At 42.7% G+C, this 18,748-nt stretch overlaps 1 protein-coding gene and 1 non-coding gene across 2 annotated transcripts in view; both read right to left on the bottom strand.

The window, feature by feature from the left end:
* RTF2 (replication termination factor 2) overlaps positions 1–18,748 on the bottom strand; it is a 55,059-nt gene that overhangs the window by 34,144 nt on the left and 2,167 nt on the right. The window contains exons 2-5 of the mRNA XM_054466803.2: positions 14,954–15,048; positions 13,572–13,665; positions 11,214–11,353; positions 3,879–3,957 (exon numbers count right to left, since the gene is read on the bottom strand). Coding sequence (XP_054322778.1) covers positions 3,879–3,957; positions 11,214–11,353; positions 13,572–13,665; positions 14,954–15,048 — 408 coding nt within the window. The remainder of the gene's footprint in view (positions 1–3,878; positions 3,958–11,213; positions 11,354–13,571; positions 13,666–14,953; positions 15,049–18,748) is intronic.
* Positions 12,596–12,698, bottom strand: LOC129022200 (small nucleolar RNA U13). The gene has a single exon (XR_008496286.1). It is a non-coding gene; the product is annotated as a small nucleolar RNA U13 (small nucleolar RNA).

Raw genomic sequence — 18,748 nt, 5'->3', positions numbered from 1 at the left:
GGGAAAATTTGGACACAAAGACAGACATGATAGAGGGAAGATGATGTGAACAGGGCGAAGGCCATCTAGAAGCCAATGAGAGGCCTGGACCAGATCCTTCCCTCAGAAGAAACTAACCCTGATGATGACACCTTGATTTTGGACGTTAGTCTCCAGAACTAAAAGACAATGACTTTCCGGTTAAGTCATCCGGCTTGGGTACTTGATTACAGCAGCCCCAGCAAACTAGCACAGAGTATTCAACACAGCTCTGCAAAGGCAACTCTGATGTACAGTATACAAGTAAAAAGCATTCATTATCTTGTTCATTCTTCGTTGGCAACAGATTTATTTTTAAGACAATTTCCTGAGGTATTCCTGAATTTCAACCTGTGTCCTGTCGTAACTGCAGAAGGTCGCAACAGCCAAGGCGGCCTCCATGAGGAGCCGGGAGGAGCCTACGCTCCTGTTCATCACCTGTTCTCTACTGTCCCTTGTGCAATCCTGACGTGGCTCTGTTCCTCTTTCCTCCTGCCTCCTTCCCTTCCCTTGAAGTGCAAGGTACAGACTTTGAAAGCTTACTAGCTTTCAGTAAAATTTCCCAAGCATCAACGATGTAACGTCAGAGCTCCCTCATAATGCTGTATTTCCATGGAACAGAATCAGCTTCTCCGTGAAGCTCGGCAGTGAGGTTTTACTGCGTACGTGTCATCATGGTTATTAGTATGGATGTTTTAGGCCAACCAACGCAAAGGACAACTGTACACCCATCTAAGAGATGGGTACTATTATGGGCGCAAGAAAAAAACTGTATTGCTTTAGATCAGCAGGTCCCCCAAACCTGGTTATCCATTACAATGATTCTGAGAACTCTTAAGAACTAGAACTCCTGCTCCTCCTTCTGGCATTCGAAGGTTTCCCCAATCCAGTCCGACTCACACCTCGGCCTCTCTCCCTGCTCCTGTACCCCACCCCACAGTCCTGACAGGACCAGGCTTCGATCACACCTGCCATTCATCTCAGTATGGCTGCCCAGCTACTTCCACCCCATGAACACTGCTGCTGCCCCTCTTCCCCCCACTAACCAATCACAGTCCCAGCAGGACTTACAACAGTGTTTTGCAAACTTCAGCCATTCCCCTCTTCCCCCCCACTAACCAATCACAGTCCCAGCAGGACTTACAACAGTGTTTTACAAACTTCAGCCATTCCCCTCTTCCCCCCCACTAACCAATCACAGTCCCAGCAGGACTTACAACAGTGTTTTGCAAACTTCAGCCATTCCCCTCTTCACCCCCGCTAACCAATCACAGTCCCAGCAGGACTTACAACAGTGTTTTGCAAACTTCAGCCATTCCCCTGCCAACCGTACTGTCAGTATCTTAATTTTTATTTAAATCTACCCATTTTTTCTACTTAATTTTAACCATTAACTTTATTTTTTATTTATTTATTTATTTTTGAGATGGAGTCTCACTCTGTCACCCAGGCTGGAGTGCAGCGGCACAATCTTGGCTCACTGTAACCTCCAGCTCCCAGGTTCAAGCAATTCTCCTGCCTCAGCCTTCCGAGCAGCCAGGATTACAGGCACGTGCCACCACACCCAGCTAATTTTTGTATTTTTAGGAGAGATGGGGTTTTGCTATGTTGGCCAGGCTGGTCTCGAATTCCTGACCTCAGGTGATCCACCCGCCTCGGCCTCCCAAAGTGCTGGGATTACAGGCATGAGCCACTGTGCCCAACCTAACAGTTAACTTTATATTCCTAGGATAAATACAGAAAAACAGTACTCTTTGCCATAAATATCAAGTTACAGTAAAAATGCAGAGAATACCAGTTTTGCTAGATCCTGCCTGCCAAAGCTCTGAGCTTAAAGTCTACTTTCTTACGCAGTTAAGAGAGTGTTACAAACATACGAGGATTAAAGGGAGACTTTCTCCTGAAAGCAGGCAGAAGGTCTGAAGGACAGCAAAATGGGCATCACTGTCCTGCCAGACAACGCCTCATAGAAATACCCAGTGCCTGGCTGTGCGCCTCCCCAGAACAGCACCACTACCACCAGCAATCTCTCCATCCCTGGGAGTGCAACCAATAACCATGCTCTTCCTTTGAGGCCCAGAACAAATGCCCCTCCCTTTATAAAGCCATTTCTTACCAGCAGACAAAAGAAAGTTCTCTGGCCCCTTCATACCAATATCTTTACCATCTATTTAGTACCTGGCCTCAAAAAGCAAAAGAGTGTGACGTTTCATATAACTTCTGATTCCTGCAGGACTGCACTCTCCTTGAGCGCGGGAACCGTGTCATCCAAATCTTATTTCCCGTGGAATCTATGCTATCATCTTAATACGGGAGCCACAATAAATACTTCTGGCTGAATATCAACCAATTCCCAAATGTCTTCTTTGAATTTCTTTTCTTAAAGATTAATAAGACAGACTCCTCATTCTATGAAGGCTTTATTCATAGTCACCCCAAACTGGAAATAACTCACCGCCCCCACTCACCTCTGCCTGCCACCGGGCCTAGATAACAGGAGCCGCCCAGTGTCCTCCTCCACGTCTCGGATTTTTAGAATAAAATTAATGCACATCCCATCCGGCTTAAAGCTGCCTTCTGGCTTCCTGCTGCTCTTAGAATAAAATCCATAAGCCCCAATGTGGCCCCCAGGCCTTGCATGAGACGACCCCTGCCTAACTCTTTAATCTCATCTACTCCCCTCACCAGCCCTCCACTCTCACACTTTCTCTTCACTGAACTCGCAAAGTCATCTGTCACTTCCGAGCTTTTGCACATGCTGTTCCTGCTGCCTAAGAGGCTGCTACTCAGGCTGTGCACAGCTGGCTCCCTCGTGCCCTTCGGGTCTCAGCTCAAACCTCCAGATATGCCTCTGTTGACCACCACTACGCCAGCCTCTCTCCCTCCATCACATGGCCTCATGTGTTTCCTTCCTAGCATCGGTCACAATCGATTCTGCCTTGCTCATCTAGCTGAGTGTCTCTCTCTCCAATCAGAATGTGGGATGCAGGAGGACAAGGGCCTTCACGGATCTTACTCAGCATGCTATCCCACAGATCAGTGCCTAGAAGAGGCAATGGCCCCTAACCACCACTCAGTGAAAGGTGCTGGCTTTTGCAACAGGGAGCAACAACACAGTGGGGAGCGGAATGAAATACAAACAGGGTTGACAGAGGCAAAATACACTCAGAAGCTGCCGGCATCCATGACATTAAATGAAGCAGCATGCTTTCGATGGGCCAGCAGTACACCCAAGATACACACACATTCTGGCTTCAGCAGCAGCAGCGCCATTAAAGCAAAGCATCGGTATTTCCTCCACGTGAGCTGAGGCTAGCTCTCATGTCTAGTTACTCGCCACCCATGCGAGCATTTACTGAGGGCATGCTACGTGCCCTGGAGAGAATACGCCCTGCGGATAAAGAGATGAACAAGCCTTGTTTCCTACCCTGAAAAACTAAGTCCGGTGGGGAGACAGACACATACATACGCAATTACATTACGATGCGAGGAGTGAGATAACAAGGTGCTTGGGGAATGTGGAAGGAGGGTTAACACCAGGGAGTCACAGAAGAAGTAAGAACTATGGAACGGGGGCTCACAGGGGAGCAGGCCCTCCAGGACAGCAGGTCTGCTAGAGGCAACTGCGGCAGCGGCACGTTCGGGAAACAGCCCTGGTGTGGTCTGACCTGGACTGGCAGGCAGTGGTCAGGTGACAAGAGGCCACTGGAGTCTGTACTTCCAGCAACCGAGAGCCACGGAGGCAGAAAAGCAACTTATGAGAGCTGATTTCAGAAAGAACAAATGCAGGGAACGGACCCTAAACCATCTGATTTCCTCAGCTACGGAGAAGGAACAAATGGTACATGTCAGGAACTCACCGTGTGGCAAACTTCCGCTTTTATCTCCTTCAAGGCTCGCTCAGAAAACACACAGCCGCAGCACCGAAGGAAGCAGAACCTGGAGAAATACCCCAGTGGGGGAAGGACTGTATTAATCACATGATCAATTCACATTTATCCGGTTGACACAAAGGCCAAGAACCACAAAGATTAAAATAGTTACATTTTACTCCATTAAAAAAATCCGTATGTTCTCATAGAAAAGGGGCAGAAAAAAAAAAAGAAAGAAATCAGTTACATCCAAAATAAAAAAAAGATCAAAACTGAAACCACAAACATAAAAAGTCAAAAGAACAGGAACTCAGGGAGGAAATATTTTCAATAAATATAAGATTCAGAGCTTATTTTATGAATATTCAAAAAGGTCTTAAGAAAGCAACAGTTAACACTATAATAGAAAAATGGCCAAAGAGGACTAACATGCAGTTCACACAAAAAATACATAAAGACCAAAGGATTCTTAACCTCAAATGTTAAAAGAAATGCCTTTTAAAACCATGACACATCATTTTTTACCTATCAGGCAGCAATTCAAGAGATTGGGGCTAGGCACAGTGGCTCACACTTGTAAATTCCAGCGCTTTGGGAGGTCAAAGTGGGAAGATCACTTGAGGTCAGGAGTCTGAGATTAGCCTGGGCAACATACTGAGAACCTATCTCTAAAAAAAAAAATCTTTTTAAAAACTTAGCCAAGTGTGGTAGTGGGCCCCTGCAGTCCCAGCTACTCGGGAGGCTGAGGTGGGAGGATGGCCTGAGCTATGATAGCGCCACTGCACTCCAGCCTAGGTAACAGGGACAGATTCTGTCTCTTTAAAAAAAAAAAAAAAAGATTGAAAGTATCCAGTTGGAAACTGAGGATACAGGCACATTTGTTGTCAGGCGGATAAAACACAGTACAATACTTTAGGAAGACAATTTGGCGGTATCAAGTAAAGTGTGACTTTTAAGTTTATTCTACAGAAACATGCCCACAAGTGTGCAAACGTACAACTGTGTGCTTAGGAAGTTGTGTAGTACAGCAAGGTAAAAAGGAAAGGAAGGAGGCCACCTACATGTTCCTCAGTAGGGAAATGGTCAAATAAATTATAAACACCCAAACGGCTATTAAAAAGAAGGTAAATCTGTATTCAAGGTCATGAAAATATGTCCAAGGTAGACAGAATAGAAGGAAAAAAAGAGGTTATTAACTACTTATAATGCGACCCCATGAAAGTTTGGGAAGAATACATGTCGATTTCTATGTCTATATGCAGATGCGTGGAGAAGCGTGGATATGGGTGTGTGGTGTGGGGGAGGGGGCATTAAACATCAAACAATGAATAATGCCACCACCGCGGCTGGAGAGCAGCATAAAGCACTTTCATATTTCACTTTAGGCATTCCTTGAAAAATGCCACAGGACAAATTTTCTCTAATTTCCCAGGGATTACAGCAGACGCAGATTGGCCTAACCAAAATCCAGTTCATAACACTGCACTAAATTCACTGAATGTTGTTCAGAATTTTAAAAATCCTATTTTATAGATACTTACAAATTATTAGGAAGATATTTTTCTTTTTACAAAGGCCCAATGTTTTTATTACACTAACAGTTTATTTCTATTTTTCTATAAGTCTTTATTATACAAACTTTACTAAATACAGCTGGCCCTCTATATCCTCTATATCCATGCGTTCCGCATCTATCAATTCAACCAACCCGGATCAAAAATATTTGGGAGGGAAAATGAATGCATTTATATTGAACACGCACAGACTTTTTTCTTGTCATTATTCCTTAAACAATACAGTATAACAACTATTTACACAGCATTTATATTGTATTAGGTATCATAAGTAATCTCGAGTTGATTTAAACTATACAGGAGGATGTGTGTAGGTTATATGCAAATACTGTACCATTTTATATCAGAGACCTGAGCATCCATGGATTTTGGTATCCACAGGGGCTCTTGGAACCAATCTCCCACATATATCAAGGGATGACCATATACAAACTAATCCAATCATCAATTTCAAGTGTGGAGGCTCTTATCAATAACAGATGGACAAAGTCAAAATAAGCAAAGCTCAATTCATTGGGTAAGAGAAAAAGGAGAAGAGATTGACCAGCAAACCAAAGGGGAAACAACAGGGGAAGCCACAATCAGAGCAACAGGCTACAGGGGACTCCTACTCGAGACCCCATTGTGGAGCTCGTTTCTGCTAAGTTCCTCTTCTAGGATGAGCTACAGTTTTCTTAAAAACAAGTGGGAAGCCAAACAGGAAAGGTTACATATTGTATGATTCTATGCATATGAAATATCCAGAAGATGTAAATCCATTGATACAGAAACAGACTGGCAATGGGGAGTACCTATGTAATGGGCAGAAGGTTTTCCTTTTGGGGTGATAAAAATGTTCTGGAACCAGATAGAGGTGGTGACCGTACAACACTGTGAATGTACTAAATGCCACTGAAACATATACTTTAAAATGGCCAATTTTATGTGACTTTCACCTCAAATACAAACATATACATATGTGTGTATGTATATATGTGTGTGTATATATATATGCATACACACACACACGTATATAGAAGTGGGACATGGTTAGGTAAATGAGTCCGGTTCCCCAGAATATGTCTTACTTGACCACAGTGGTGGTTTAAAAGACAGCCCTAAGCGGTTTAAATTCAGATTATTTGAAGAAGAGTGTAATATTTAAAAGCAAAAGGTCTTTGGACCCTAAACTGTACTTCTCTCCAAATCCATGAAACCCCTCATTGTTCCATTTCAGAACAGGACAGTTAGTTTCCCTGGCACAGTCTGCCACATGCAACACTGCCTGGCACACTGAGAGGGTGTCCATGTACACCTGTTAAATAAACAGACACCAATATGCCAGAATACTCAAGATTGAATACTGCTGTTTAAAGTTCAATAAAACCATTTTTACTTACTCGAGATGCTTTGCCCCACCCCTTTCCTGAATGAAAGTAATAAAAAATGCTACCTTTCAATATGTCGTGTGTTTAATAGAAGATTCCAGAGGGCAGTCTGGACTACCAGCCATTAAGGATACAGGCATACCTTGTTTTATTGCGCTTTGCAGATATTGTGATTATTTTAGACTGAAGGTTCACGGCAATCCTGCATCTGGCAGGTCTGTCAGCATCTTCCCAGCAGCATGTGATCATGACATGTCTCTGTGTCACATTTTGGTAATTCTCAAATATTTCAAATGATTTCATGATTACTACATCTGTTATGGTGATCTGTGCTCAGTGACGTTTGATGTTACTTTTGTAATTGTTTTGGGGTGCCAGGAACAACACTCATATAAGATGGTGAACTCAATTAATAAATGTGTGTGTTTTGACTGCTCCATGAACTGGCCATTCCCCCACCTCTCTCCTTCTCAGTTCTCCCTATTCTCTGTGACACAACAATACTGAAATTAGGCCAGTTGAGAACCCTACAATGGCCTTTAAGTGTCCAAGTAAAAGAAGAATTGCATGTCTCTCACATTAAATCAAAAGCTAGAAATGATTAAGCTTAGGGAGAAAGGCAGGTCCACAGCCAAGATAGGCCAAAATCCGGCCTCTCAAACCAAACACTTAGCCAGGCTGTGGATGCAAAGGAAAAGTTCTTGAAGGAAATTGAAAGTGCCACTCTATAAACAGATGAATGGTAAGAAAGTGAAACAACCATATTGCTGATATGAAGAAAGTTTTAGTGGCCTGGACAGAAGATCAAACTAGCCACAGTGACAGATCCTTAAGCCAAAGCCTAATCCAGAGCAAGGCCCTAACTCTCTTCAATTCCATGAAGGCTGACAGAGGCGAGAACGCTGCAGAGGAAGAGTTGGAAACTGGAAGAAGTTGGTTCATGAGGTTTAGGGAAAGAAGCCGTCTCCATAACACAAAAGTGCAAGGTGAAGCAGCAAGTACTGATGGAGAAGCTGCATTAAGTTCTCCAGAAAATCTAGCTAAAATCATTAATAAAGATGGGTACACTAGACAACAGATTTTCAGTGTAGATAAAATGGCCCTGTATTGAAAGAAGATGCTATCCAGGACTTCTACTGCTAAAAAGAAGTCAATGCCTGGATTCAAAGCATCAGGACAGGCTGACTCTCACTAAGGTCTAACGTGCCTGGTGACTTTCGGTTGGGCCAATGTTCATTTACCATTTGAAAACCCTAGGGTTCTTAAGAATGATGCTAAGTCTACTCTGCCTGTACTCTTGAAATGGAAGAACCAAGCCTGAATGAGAGCACATCTGTCTATAACATGGCTTATGGAATATTTTAAGCCCAATGTTGAGACTTACTGCTCAAAAAAAAAAAAAAAAAAAAAAGATTCCTTTCAAAATATCACTGCTCATTGATAATGCACCTAAGTCAAGCAAGAGCTCTGATGGAGATGTACAAGGAGATTAAAGTTGTTTTCATGGCTGCTAACACAACAACCATTCTGCAGCCCATGGATCAAGGTGGAATTTTGACTTTAAAGTCTTATTTAAAAATACATTTCATAAGGCTATAGCTGCCATAGGCTTCCTCCGCCATTCCTCTGATGGATCCGGGCAAAGTAAATTGAAAACCTTCTGGAAAGAATTCACCATTCTAGATGTCATTAAGAACATCTGTGATTTAGCCAGCTGTGGTGGCTCACACCTGTAATCCCAGCACTTTGGGAGGCTGAGGCAGGCGGATCATCTGAGGTCAGGAGTTTGAGACCAGCCCGGCCAATATGGTAAACCCTGTCTCTACCAAAAATATAAACATTAGCTGGGCGCGGTGGCAGGCGCCTGTAATCCCAGCTACTCAGGACGCTGAGGCAGGAGAATTACTTGAACCCAGGAGGTGGGGGTTGCAGTGAGCCGAGACTGTGCCACTGCACTCCAGACGGGGCAACAGAGCTGGACTCCGTCTCAAAAAAAACAAAAACAAAAACAAAAATAAAAACAAAAAAAGACATCTGTGATTCATGAGAGGAGGGCAGAATACCAACATTAACAGGAGTTTGGAAGAAGCCGATTCCACCCCTCATGGACGACTTGGAGGGGCTCAAGACTTCGGTGGAGGAAGTAACGCAAATGTGGTAGAACAGCAAGAGAATGAGAGAAGTGGAGCCTGAAGATGACTGAATTGCTGCAATCTCACGATAACACCCAAATGGATGAAGAGTTGCTTCTTATGGATGAGCAAAGAAAGTGGTTTCTTGAGACGGAATCTGCCCATGGTGAAGATGCTGTGAATATTGTTGATATGATAGATTTGAAATATTATATAAGCTTAATTGATAAAGCAGTTGCAGGGTTTAAGACAATCGATTCCAATTTTGAAAGAAGGTCTACTGTGGGTAAAGTGCTATTAAACAGCATCACATGCTACATACAGAGAAATCTTTCATGAAAGAGCCAATCGATGCAGCAAATTCTATTGCTGTCTTACTGTAATATACTGCTACAGCCACCCTAACCTTCAGCAACCACCACCCTGATCAGTTAGCAGCCATCGACATCAAGGCAACATCGAGGCTCCACCAGCAAAAAGATGATGACTCACTGAAGGTTCAGGTGATTGCTAGCATTCTTTAGCAATAATTTTTAATTAAGATAGGTACTTTGTTTTTGGACATAATGCTATTGCACACTTAATAGACTACAGTATAAACATAACTTTCTTTTTTGAGACAGGGTCTCGCTCTGTCACCCAGGCTCTGCAGTGGCATGATCATACCTCACTGCAGCCTTGAATTCCTGGGCTCAAGCAATCCTCCTGCCTCAGCCTCCCAAGTAGTGAGGTCTATAGGTACATGCCACCATGGCTGGCTAATTAAAAAAAATTTTGTTTTGTAAAGACAGGGTCTCACTATGTTACCCAGGCTGGTCTCAAATTCCTAGCTTCAAGCAATCCTCCTGTCTCGGCCTCCCAAAGTGCTGGGATTATACGTGGGAGCCACCGTGCGCTGCTAAAGATAACTTTTATATGTACTAAGAAACCAAAATTTTGTGTGAATTGCTTTACAGTAATATTTGTTTTATTGTGGTAGTCTGGAATAGAACCCACAATATCTCCAAGGTATGACTGTACTTCTCAAGAGTGGGGGAAAGGGCTTAATGCTTTTGCTTAGTGAGACATCCTATGAAAAAGCATGTACTAACCCATTCAACCCTTCGTATTTTTTAAAGAGGAAAATATACAGGTTGCTTACATTTGCTACACACATCTCAACCATAATATTCCTGGTGCTACAGCCAGAGAATCTGTTAGCTACAAATTCAAGGCAAATTACCATGTTTTTGAGCCTTTGGTTGACTGATTAACCACAGGTTCTATAACTGCCTGCTACCGCATAACTTTTGGCACTTGTAATCAGGTGCAGTGGCTCCCACATGTTATCCCAGCGCTTTGGGAGGATCGTTAAAGGCCAGGAATCTGAATCCAGCCTGGGCAACATAGGGAGACCCTATCTCTACAAAAATAAAAATTAGTGGCTGGGCATGGTGGCTTACGCCTACAATCCCAGCACTTTGGGATGCTGAGGCAGGAGGATCGCTTGAGGCCAGGAATTCAAGACCAGCCTGGGCAACAAAGTGAGACCTTATCTCTACTTTCAAAAAAAAAAGGATAAAACTATAAAACATAATAAAAATTAAAAATCAGTCACTGGATGGAAATGGGATTTGCTTGGTGGGAAACACTTGCCCTTTGCTTTCTGTCCCACAGGAAAAGATGATCTAAGAACTAAACTCAGGTTTCATAAGCATCACATGAGAACTTTTCGGAATCCCACTTCACTTCAGGTTTTGTTTCCCCACCTCAAGAACGGAAGTCCGCAGACCAGGCTGGGTCTCACTGGAAGTCCCGTAGCAATGGCTGATGGCAATGAACACGCTCATGACCGAGCACCATTTCCTCCAAGGCGCCACCAAACCCGAGGACACCAGAAAGCAAGCCACGTGACTGCTAAGCTCCGGCACCACTGCCACCAACCAAGCACCATTTCCTCCAAGGCGCCACCAAACCCGCGGACACCAGAAAGCAAGCCACATGATTGCTAAGCTCCAGCACCACTGCCACCAACCAAGCACCATTTCCTCCAAGGCGCCACCAAACCCGCGGACACCAGAAAGCAAGCCACATGATTGCTAAGCTCCAGCACCACTGCCACCAACCAAGCACCATTTCCTCCAAGGCGCTACCAAACCCAAGCACACCAGAAAGCAAGCCACATGATTGCTAAGCTCCGGCACCACTGCCACCAAAGCCGGCAGTATTCCTCCAGCCTCCCACATCATCTGTCCCAGGTCCGTCACTAACCTGTGTCGGCCGTTCATCTCCAGGCCCACAACGGGGCAGATGAAACGCGCCCGCTGGAGGTCATCATGCTTGTCACCTTTAGTGTTTCCTTTATCCCCTTCCCAGGCAGGATTATCAGAAAGCTTCAGCTCTGTCACATTCTGGGAAAAACCATTAATATTTTAACAATTCATTTGATAAATAGATCATCCTTTGCCTTAACCACCTAAGTCAACAAATTGTTATTCCAGCCCTTCCCATCAAAATCTCTTCCTCATAGTTACTTTCCTCTGGTCCATGAGAAACATGGATATAATATTAAACCATAAATAGAAAACAGAAAACAAGGCCGGGCGTGGTGGCTCACGCCTGTAATCCCAGCACTTTGGGAGGCCAAGGCGGGCAGATCACCTGAGGTCAGGAGTTCAAGACCAGCCTGACCAACATGGTGAAACCCCGTCTCTACTAAAAATACAAAATTAGCTGGGTGTGGTGGAGCATGCCTGTAATCCCAGCTACTCGGGAGGCTGAGGCAGGAGAATCGCTTGAACCCGGGAGGAGGAGGTTGCAGTGAGCCGAGATAGTGCCATTGCACTCCAGTCTGGGCAACAAAAGCAAAACCCCGTCTCAAAAAAAAAAGGAAAACAGAAAACAAGATTTTTTCAATTCACTGACTAGCAAGTAAATTGGTTATTTCTACTACACACTTTTTTTTAACTTAAGGAAAAGTACCTTCTTATATAAAAAATTACTCCACTAACAGAAAGCTCTGCATGAGTTCCATCCAGAAGAGAATGCTTTCTCCCTGTGATGAATCCTCTCTGAGGCTGCTTCATGTTACTGACTATCCACATTTATTTAATCATTGAAAAAAGCAAAAACAAAAAAAATATATATAAAATCATTGAATAGACAGTAAAATCTGAGGCCATGTCCTAATGAGCTAAGGCAGAATATTAGCCAGAAAATACTGTCATACTCTAAGATACAGCTATTCAGGTTTTCAAGAATTCCCAACTTTATAAGGAATTTGATACAGTAACTCTACTTTTGCATTTGAGGCATTTCTTCATATTTAATGAGACCATTTTGATTTCAACACTCTAGAGAGCTGCTGGTGAGTGTCTTGAAAGGCAAATCACCATTCATACGATCAGCTTCCTGGACGAGAATGAGCACGTCTCACTGAGTTCTCTGCTCTGAGTATTTGTGGACTATCAATTGATGGTAATGACAATCTTATGTATTAGCATTGTTTTATTTGTATCCTTTTTTTTCTTTACTGTTGTAATTTCTTGGAGTTTTTTTCCATTAAAGATTCAACCACATAAAACTGAATATTACAAGTATTTTAAGTATAGAACTGTACGAATTAATTTCAATGATAACTGTGTTTTTTTCCTCATCAGATGGGTAACGTGCTGATGTCACAACAAGGTTTGAGACAGGCACATCTTACATGTGCACATGAAAACCCAATCATAGCATTATGAACTACTAAAGAATCCTTCACCACATTTTTGATGTAAGATGATTCATACTACCACAGGTTTTTCAGGAATAAATTCTCTTCCACAAGGTAAAAGACCACTAAAATCAGAATAATTTCTAGAGCATTATCTTTAGCTACATTTCAGAATTACGAATTTGCCTGAAATGAACACATCCTACCATCAACCCCAAGCATTTGAACAAAAAGCCTAATATAACAATACAAAAGAAAGAAAAAGAAGGCAAAACCTAGAGCCTTAGACTGGGAGTTAAGGGATCTGGTTCTGGTTTAAGTACTTCGCTAGCTCTGTGGCCTCAAGTGAGTCATTTACAGTGAGATGAAAGGTTTGACTAGCCTGATGGTTCTCAAATTCTTTACTACCTTTCTGAGTTTTTTTCCCCACTGACCATATTTAAAAAGTTGTGTCCTCTCAAGAAACTTCCTTTATTAAAAAAACTTGTTTTTTCAACTTTTATGAAAGAACTTTAACTGCCAATCGGAACCTCTAATCACCAAATGGTAGCCACATGATTTAACAGTGATCCATAAAATTATCTAATTCTACAAAAGTATCTTCCAAATCCAAAATCCAAGTAGGTGAATCTTAATTACAAAAATAATGCCTCCCAACATTAATAGAGAACATGAAAATTTTCAAAGCACAACACACAGGTGAAATCACAACAGATTTATAATGTAGGAAGTATGCATGGTGGAACTCGTGGCTTGAGATTTAAGTGACCTCTCAAGATCATACCTGTATTAGATGGTCGTGTGGGAATGGAATCCCAAATTTCTGAGTTCACTCTTTAAGGTGTATAAATTCTATAAAATAAACCTCAGCCACTTTTCAGACCCTCACAGCACTTCCGAATCACTCGTGTTACCTTAATGCTTTTAATGTGAGATGCTGCCTTCCCAAGAGCCTTTTCTGCAGATTTGTCCAAGAGAAATTCAATGACGGCATCTTTGTTATAAAGTCTGCAATAGTAAGTATTAGAATATTATGTCAACAAGCAACTTTCAAATAACCAAAGGAGGAAGAATAAACTAAACACAATCCAAAAGTCATTTACATTTGGTAAGAGAAATGCCCTGAATTATTAAAAAGTAAATTTAACCCTGTTTCAACTATTTCCAGAGCATGCAAAGAAGGAAATTATTTATTTATTTATTTGAGACAGAGTTTCACTCTTGTCACCCAGGCTGGAGTGCAATGGTGCAATCTCAGCTCACTGCAACCTCCGCCTCCCGGATTCAAGCAATTCTCCTGCCTCAGCCTCCCGAGTAGCTGAGATTATAGGCGCCCACCACTATGCCTGGCCAATTTTTGTATTTTTAGTAGAGACGGGGTTTCACCATATTGGCCAGGCTGGTCTCAGTCTCCTGACCTCAGGTGATCCACCCACCTCAGCCTCCCAAAGAGCTGGGATCACAGGCATGAGCCAATGCATCCAGCAAGAAATTAGTTTAAATCAAAGGTGACAAACTGGCAGTCAGAAGGCTGAATGTAACCTGAACAAGGATTTTTTTAATTGGGAAATTTAATGTATAAGTACATATTTCCTCTTTTTCTTTAAAAATTAAAACCAGAAGGCGTGGAATCACTAGGCCCACACCATTGAGCTGTAAAAACTGGCTGGAACTGAGTGGCAGCTCCCGCTTTGGACAGGACATGGACTCTCCAGTATTCTCCACTCCCTGCCATTCTCTCCCGTTCCTCGCATGGCTACTTCACGTGTTTATGCTTATAACTGAGCTTCTATTGGCCCGAGTTTGCTTTTTTTTTTTTTTTTTTGAGACAGGGTCTCACTCTTGCACATGCTGGGGTGCAGTGGTGAAATTATAGCTTACTACAGCCTCAACCTCCCAGACTCACAGGATCCTCCTGCCTCAGCCTCTTGAACAGCTGGGACTACAGGATCATGCCACCATGCCTGGCTAATTTTATTTTTTTGTAGAGGTGGGGTTTCACTATATTGCCCAGACTGGTCTCGAATTCCTAGACTTAAGTGACCCTTTCTCCTCAGCCTCCCAAAGTGGTGGGATTACAGGTGTGAGCCACTGCGCCCAGCCCAGCCCCTCAGTTTTCAAACCATGGATTAAATAAACCAAACTGACTAGAAGACTACAGAACTATGTTCAGAGACAGGGAACGACAACCTATGCCTCACAAATTTGCTTGATGAATGGAAAACTGCATTTACACATCAAAATTCTCCTCAAAATCACTTAATAAACTCATCTTGATTAAGTGTAAAAACCATACCTGCCAAGTTCACAAGCAACTATTGGTCGTCTTAATATTTCCTGACTTAGAGTACAATAGTTCCACTGGGCCACTAATTCAGCATCTTTGTCGACCTAATAAAAAACAAAAAATTCAATTAATTTTCAACTCTGAAAGACATATGGTTCACAGTTCTACATATAAAAGTATATTCAGTAATACCACACTGTAATGATTTTTGTTTTTTAAATCAAAGATAATGACATAGGAAGTTGGGTTTTTTGTTGGTTTTTTGTTTGTTTGTTTTTGAGACAGGGTCTCACTCTGTTGCCCAGGCTGGAGTGTAGTGGCGCAATCTTCAGTCACTGCAACCTCCACCTCCCGGACTCAAGCAATCCTTCCACCTCAGCCTCTGGAGTAGCTGGGACTATAGGTGCACACCACCACGCCTGGCTAATTTTTGTATTTTTTGTAGAGACATGGTTTTGCCATGTTGCCCTCAAACTCCTGGACTCAACTGATCCGCCCACTCAGTCACCCATGCTGGTATTGAAAGCATGAGCAACTGTGCCTGGCTGAAATCAGGATTTTAAAAGTCACAAGTAATTAATGCTACACCAAATAAATGCCCATCTAAATATGACATGTACAAAGAAAAAGAGATTATATAAAATTATTAAACTGTTTATGCAAGCCACATACAAATATTAACATTTGAATCTTAATAATAACTTAGGGAGGCCATACAAAAGAGAAAAAAAAGTGTGTTAGATTAATTTCTAACAATGGGAAAGCCTGCTAAGTTGCGGCAGAATTTAAAGACTTAAGAACTGAGAAGACAAGCATTTTTTTTTAAAGTTCAGAACAAAGACTACATAATTCTTTATAAAATGTTCAATTTAACAGAAATAAGTGTTTTGGGGCTTATTCACTAAGGGATACATCAAACTTTATCCACAGTATGAAAATCCAGACATAAGAACCTCCCTGGCCCTTGAATGACATTTTCACATACATCATATTCCATGTCCCACTCCTTCCCATTCTTGCTTTTTCCTTCACTGTGTAGACTACACCACTCTTTCCCATTCTTGTTTTTTCCTTCACTGCGTAGACTACACCACTCTTTCCCATTCTTGCTTTTTCCTTCACTGTGTAGACTACACCACTCTTTCCCATTCTTGCTTTTTCCTTCACTGTGTAGACTACACCACTCTTTCCCATTCTTGCTTTTTCCTTCACTGTGTAGACTACACCACTCCTTCCCATTCTTGCTTTTTCCTTCACTGTGTAGACTGCACCACTCTTTCCCATTCTTGTTTTTTCCTTCACTGTGTAGACTACACCACTCCTTCCCATTCTTGTTTTTTCCTTCACTGTGTAGACTACACCACTCCTTCCCATTCTTGTTTTTTCCTTCACTGTGTAGACTACACCACTCCTTCCCATTCTTGCTTTTTCCTTCACTGTGTAGACTACACCACTCTTTCCCATTCTTGCTTTTTCCTTCACTGTGTAGACTACACCACTCTTTCCCATTCTTGCTTTTTCCTTCACTGTGTAGACTACACCACTCTTTCCCATTCTTGCTTTTTCCTTCACTGTGTAGACTACACCACTCTTTCCCATTCTTGCTTTTTCCTTCACTGTGTAGACTACACCACTCTTTCCCATTCTTGCTTTTTCCTTCACTGTGTAGACTACACCACTCTTTCCCATTCTTGCTTTTTCCTTCACTGTGTAGACTACACCACTCTTTCCCATTCTTGTTTTTTCCTTCACTGTGTAGACTACACCACTCTTTCCCATTCTTGCTTTTTCCTTCACTGTGTAGACTACACCACTCTTTCCCATTCTTGCTTTTTCCTTCACTGTGTAGACTACACCACTCTTTCCCATTCTTGCTTTTTCCTTCACTGTGTAGACTACACCACTCTTTCCCATTCTTGTTTTTTCCTTCACTGTGTAGACTACACCACTCTTTCCCATTCTTGCTTTTTCCTTCACTGTGTAGACTACACCACTCTTTCCCATTCTTGCTTTTTCCTTCACTGTGTAGACTACACCACTCTTTCCCATTCTTCAAATGCAAAACCTGAATAATTTAACAGGACAACACATTTGGAAGAAAATAGGAAGAGAAAAGGAAAAAAGAAAACAAAAACAATCCCGCTGAATTTATTTTATTAATTTATTTTTTGAGACAGGGTCTTGCTCTGTTGCCCAGACTGGGCTGCAGTGGCACAATCACAGCTCACTGCAGGCTCAATTCTCCTGGGCTCAAGCAATCCTCCCTCTTAGCCTCCCAAGTAGCTAGGACTACAAGCAAGCGCCAATTCCCAGCTAATTTTATTTTATTTTTGTTAAGGGGTCTCCCTGTGTTGCCCAGGCTGTTCTCCAGCTGCTGAGCCCAAGTGATTCTCCTGCCTCAATCTCCCAAAGTGCTGAGTTTACAGGTGTAAGCCAACACACCCGGCCCTCTGAATTTAATTTCTGAAGTAAAAACTGCTTAAGTGCTTACTGTGTGCCAGGCACTGTGCTAAGCAGTTTCCATAACTTAACTTTTTAATCCTCAGAAAAACTCTACGAGTTAGTATTTTTACTTTTGTAGATGAGGAAAGTGAGGCACCAAGAGATTAGGTTATATTCAAAAAGCACCTCAGAGAGTTGGGGACAGGGAGAAAAGTGACAAATCACTCGTTATCCAGAGCTTTGAAAATTGTTTCCCCCAAAAAAGCAGTAAAAAATGTGTTTACCAGGGTCTCTCTTCTTTTCTAGGGTCTTTCTTCTTTTAAGTTTCTACATATCTGTACTGGAAAGACAAGTGGTTTTTTTTCTTTTTTGAGACGGAGTCTTGCTCTGTTGCCCAGGCTGGAGTGCAGTGGCGCTATCTTGGCTCACTGCAAGCTCCGCCTCCTGGGTTCACACCATTCTCCTGCCTCAGCCTCCCGAGTAGCTGGGACTACAGACCTGCCACCATGCCTGGCTACTTTTTTGTATTTTTAGTGGAGACAGGGTTTCACTGTGTTAGCCAGGATGGTCTCGATCTCCTGACCTCGTGATCCGCCCGCCTCGGCCTCCCAAAGTGCTGGGATTACAGGCGTGAGCCACCGTGCCCAGCCAGACAAGTGTTTTTTCTATACTTTCCCTCACAACACTCAATACTTCCAGAACACTTCTGACAAAATGTATGGGATTTTCCCCACACCAACCAATTCGCTGAGAGCAGCCAGGTGTCTTACAATTAAACTCAATTCTGATACCACCTATTTGGATATGGCCTCAGATCCCAAAGGTTAAGGGCTCAGTCCCATAATACTGTCCCTACTCCGACTTTAGATGCCATTCACAAGTTCAAGTTGTCACCTGTACTTCTGTCTGTACATCAAAGGCTACCACGATCCCCCCCCTCAGGTTTGATAATTTGCTAGTGTCTCACAGATGTGGGGAAACAGTTTAGTTACCATTGCTGATTTATTACAAATACATTTTAAAGGACAAAAATAGCCAGATAAAGAAGTACATAGGGTATAGTCTGGAAGGGTCCCAAGTGCAGGGCTGTCCCCATGGAGTTGGGGTAACTCTCCTGGCATGTGGATGTGGTCGGCAACCCAGAAAATCTCCAAACCCTCAACTTCAGGGATCTTTATGGAGACCCCACCACGTACGCATGATGGATTATTAACTCCATGTCCAATTCCTCTTCTCCTCCCTGAAGGATGGGGGTGAGGTGGGGCTGAAAGTTCCAGGCTTCTAATCTTGGCTTGGTGTTTCTGGTGACCAGCCCCCATCCAGGAGCCCACCAATAATTGCCTTATTAGAACAAAAGAGGAT

Source organism: Pongo pygmaeus, chromosome 21 (genome assembly GCF_028885625.2).
Source record: "Pongo pygmaeus isolate AG05252 chromosome 21, NHGRI_mPonPyg2-v2.0_pri, whole genome shotgun sequence".
Taxonomy (NCBI): Eukaryota; Metazoa; Chordata; class Mammalia; order Primates; family Hominidae; genus Pongo; species Pongo pygmaeus.
The sequence above is the reverse complement of the archived record's forward strand: the minus strand, read 5'-3'. Positions and strand labels throughout refer to the sequence as shown.